This window comes from Pteropus alecto, unplaced genomic scaffold, assembly GCF_000325575.1.
Source record: "Pteropus alecto unplaced genomic scaffold, ASM32557v1 scaffold22, whole genome shotgun sequence".
NCBI lineage: Eukaryota > Metazoa > Chordata > Mammalia > Chiroptera > Pteropodidae > Pteropus > Pteropus alecto.
In genome coordinates this window covers 1,949,640-1,952,949 of record NW_006434839.1, presented here as the reverse complement: position 1 = coordinate 1,952,949, position 3,310 = coordinate 1,949,640, and the positions used below count along the sequence as shown (strand labels likewise).

The window sequence follows — 3,310 nt, the reverse complement described above, 5'->3', positions numbered from 1 at the left end:
TCTTCAGAGATCCTGAGAAGGGTTCTTCTTATTCATGGTTCCTTTCTGCACTAAAGGACAATTCGCCATTTTAGTCATCCTCGTCCCTCATCTGGAAATAGCTCGAGTTGTAGGGATCGGTTAGCCGAAGCTCTGTTTCTGGTTCTGTCCTCTGTGTGTTCTTTGGCAAGTCATCACACTACACTCCTAAGATTTCACAAAACTGACATGCAATCTCAGGATTGTGCATCACACCAGTATGCTGGCACGCTTACTTGCTCTGCATCCCCGGCACGCGACGTGGCAGTGAACTCTGTGTGAACTCCGAAGCTGCCACTGGAGCTGGGCTAACACACGCGAGCTGTCTTACGCTCAGCTTTCATAAGCATTCTCAAACCAAGGCTATGCCCTGCAGCCTTGTCGCCACCTTTAAGCAAACCCACGTGAGACTGGCATGAGAGCAATGCACACCTGTGCCAGGGCTCAGACACGACCAGCTCTAATGCAGAATGATAACCGCCAGGTGCACTGGAGGTGAGGCTACATCCCGAGTTCTACCGATGCTATTATTTCAGAGAGACTTGCATAAAAGGACAAATTCTATCATGGCAAGAGGTCACACTACAGCAGTATAATCCAGGCCTCCTCTGAGTTTGGGGGGCGGGCAGGAGGTGAGCAGACTCTTGTTTCAGAATGCTCTTAGGAAGTGCTGCTTTATTTACATCCACGGACAGTGAATGTGGGGCTCCAATTCTCCACAAGAAAGCTCAGACTGAAATATGTGCTCGAGAAGGATTTAAAATAAGTTTATGGATTAGATACTTATGTCCGGTTAATATAAAAAACAAATGTTGGATTACACTTAATCTTTGAGATCGGCACCATGTAGGATAGTAATTATCTCTTATATAACAATTCAAAATTGGGATGGATGGGCCAACTCAATATGGCAATTCCTGTATTTTAATATATTGGCTTGTTTTCTCAATAAGAGGACCAAATATTATTAAGATTTTGATGGACTTAGAGCACTATTACAATAGTAAATCTCTTACACACACAACACACACATATACAACACGTATATACACAGAGATACATATACATCCATCCATCCATCACAGTAGCTTCTTTGTCCAGCGGAAGCTAATATGACGAAAAATGCTTAGAAGAAGGGAAGTAAAACACGGAATATTCTGAAAAGATCCTCTGCCCCTCTCATCCTCAACTACAATTACTTTGAGTCTCTCCCCATCCCCAGTTTCTGAGCCCTGACCTTCATCAACTGTCATTTCCTGTCCCAAGGATAAGAGAGTAGCGGAGGCCACGAGGGGCGGAGGAGGAAGTGGAAAGGAAAATAGTGGAGAATAAGATTATGAAAGAACCGGAAGCCGGGGTGTTTGCTGAGTCCGTAGGGCCCTGCCTTGCCTTCCCTTCCTCCTTTCTCCGAGGCCCAAGTCCTCACCTTTGAAAAGAGGCTGAAGCACCCCAGGCGGCTCACGATGCAGTAAACTTCGGGGAGACGCTTCCCTTTGCCGCCAGGCTTTTCGGAGTGAAACACAAAGAAATCACGAGTGTTACCGACCTCGGGGAAGGGAGAAACCCAGACGTCTTTGTGCCTATTGTGCCGGATGTTTCCATGTACCAGACCTTTGGACACCCAGGGCGGTGAGTAGTTATCAATACCCCGTTTTACAAGTGGGAAGCACTCCTGATTATGCGGTATATATATTTTTTATCCCCCAGAAGGAACCAAATCAAAGGTGTTTTGCACACAGTAGGTGCTCAATATGGCCTAGGGAACCATAAAGTAAGGCTGAATTTGTTTCCTCAAATCACTAGAGTTCCTTTAAGGTTGAGAATATATGTTTATTATAATGATAATTCTAAAGGAGAGATAATTTCTGAAAATCCTTTTTAGAAACTGACTTTTAAGCTCATTTTCAAACCAAAAAGAAAATCAACCTTAGTACTTTAATTTTATCAACAAAAATTATGATCCCACTTAACTTTTTCAATTATTATCCATACTTTTTATTCACTAATTCAACAAATATTTATTGAACACCCGTGTGCCATGCATTATTTTCAACTCTATATTAGCCTATTTCTAAAACTGTTATCATTCTCAGTGGACAATGCTTTGTTACTACTGAAGATTTTCAAAGAATGGTTCTCAGAAGATAAGTTTTAAAATGTTTTAGCATGGTTATTTCATTGGATTAAGTTTCTGACTTTTATTTTTATTTATTTATTTTTAGTCTTCGACTTTAAAAAGTGACTGTTCTGAAGGAGACGGTCTTGAATTATTTGCATCATGAACAATAAAACCATCCTTCTTCTGCCCCAAGCAACTATTATGCATGATCTCCCTGAGCCATCAAAGTCTGTTTAGCATGTTTTATTAGAAAGGACATTTGGTTTAAGAAGAGAAAGATCTTTTATTTGGTGAGGAAAACATTGGAGAAAGTATTTTCTTCCCAAAGAAGACAGAGGCATTGTTCCCATCTGCCAGTAAGACTCAGGTGAGCTGAGAGTCTTCTGATCTCCACATTTTTAAAGACCGTAGGGAACCTGCCACACCCCAGTGCCCCCTCACTCGCTCGGGGCGCCTGGTGAACCCCAGGACGCCAGCACTGGCTCTGCACAGAGCCCTGGCTGACTGAGAAGCAAACATACTAACCAGCAGTCTCCGGCAGTAACCGAACCTTCTGCTCCCATCTTCTCCAGTTAAGACAAATGAGAATGTTTCACTGTGGTGGGGAGGACAAAAGCACATTACGGAGCAAAACAAGACAAAGACAAGTTCACAGCGAGCAGCTAGCACATTCCAAAAGAGGCTGTCAAAAAGGGCTGTTCCCTGTCCTGCTCGGTCATCTCTGTGCTGGGACTCTGGTCATCAATCGCTTTGGAATCTATGTCAAGGAGAGGGAGATCTAAAGTGTCACTGTGTCCTGAGAGGAAACAAGGACTTTTTTTTTTCCCACCTGGAACTCTCTCTCATATAATTCTATCACCTGAGCCACCCCATTGCGCAAAACAGAACAGTCATTCATTGGGCATCTTTTGTGACTACTGCCTTCAGTGAGCTTGAGGGTGAGGTGGCATTTGCTATCTGGGGATGCGGCTCAGTGAGGGAGCAGTGGACCAGGGGGATAGTTCCGTGTCCCTCTTGGAAATGCCCCTGGGTGCGGCTGGCCCAGGGCACAGTCTGTTCAGAGCTGCCCTGAGGCTCAGATTGTCCTTAGAGACTGCTGAGCCAACTGCAAGGACATGGAGTTCCTCAAATACTTATGATATGCAACCTGCTGAATTTGGTCAACTGCTGAAC

The 3,310-nt window shown here is 44.0% G+C and overlaps 1 protein-coding gene across 1 annotated transcript in view; it reads right to left on the bottom strand.

Moving 5' to 3' along the window:
- DENND2A (DENN domain containing 2A) overlaps positions 1-3,310 on the bottom strand; it is a 91,957-nt gene that overhangs the window by 24,144 nt on the left and 64,503 nt on the right. The window contains exons 11-12 of the mRNA XM_015588359.2: positions 2,663-2,732; positions 1,445-1,522 (exon numbers count right to left, since the gene is read on the bottom strand). Coding sequence (XP_015443845.1) covers positions 1,445-1,522; positions 2,663-2,732 — 148 coding nt within the window. The remainder of the gene's footprint in view (positions 1-1,444; positions 1,523-2,662; positions 2,733-3,310) is intronic.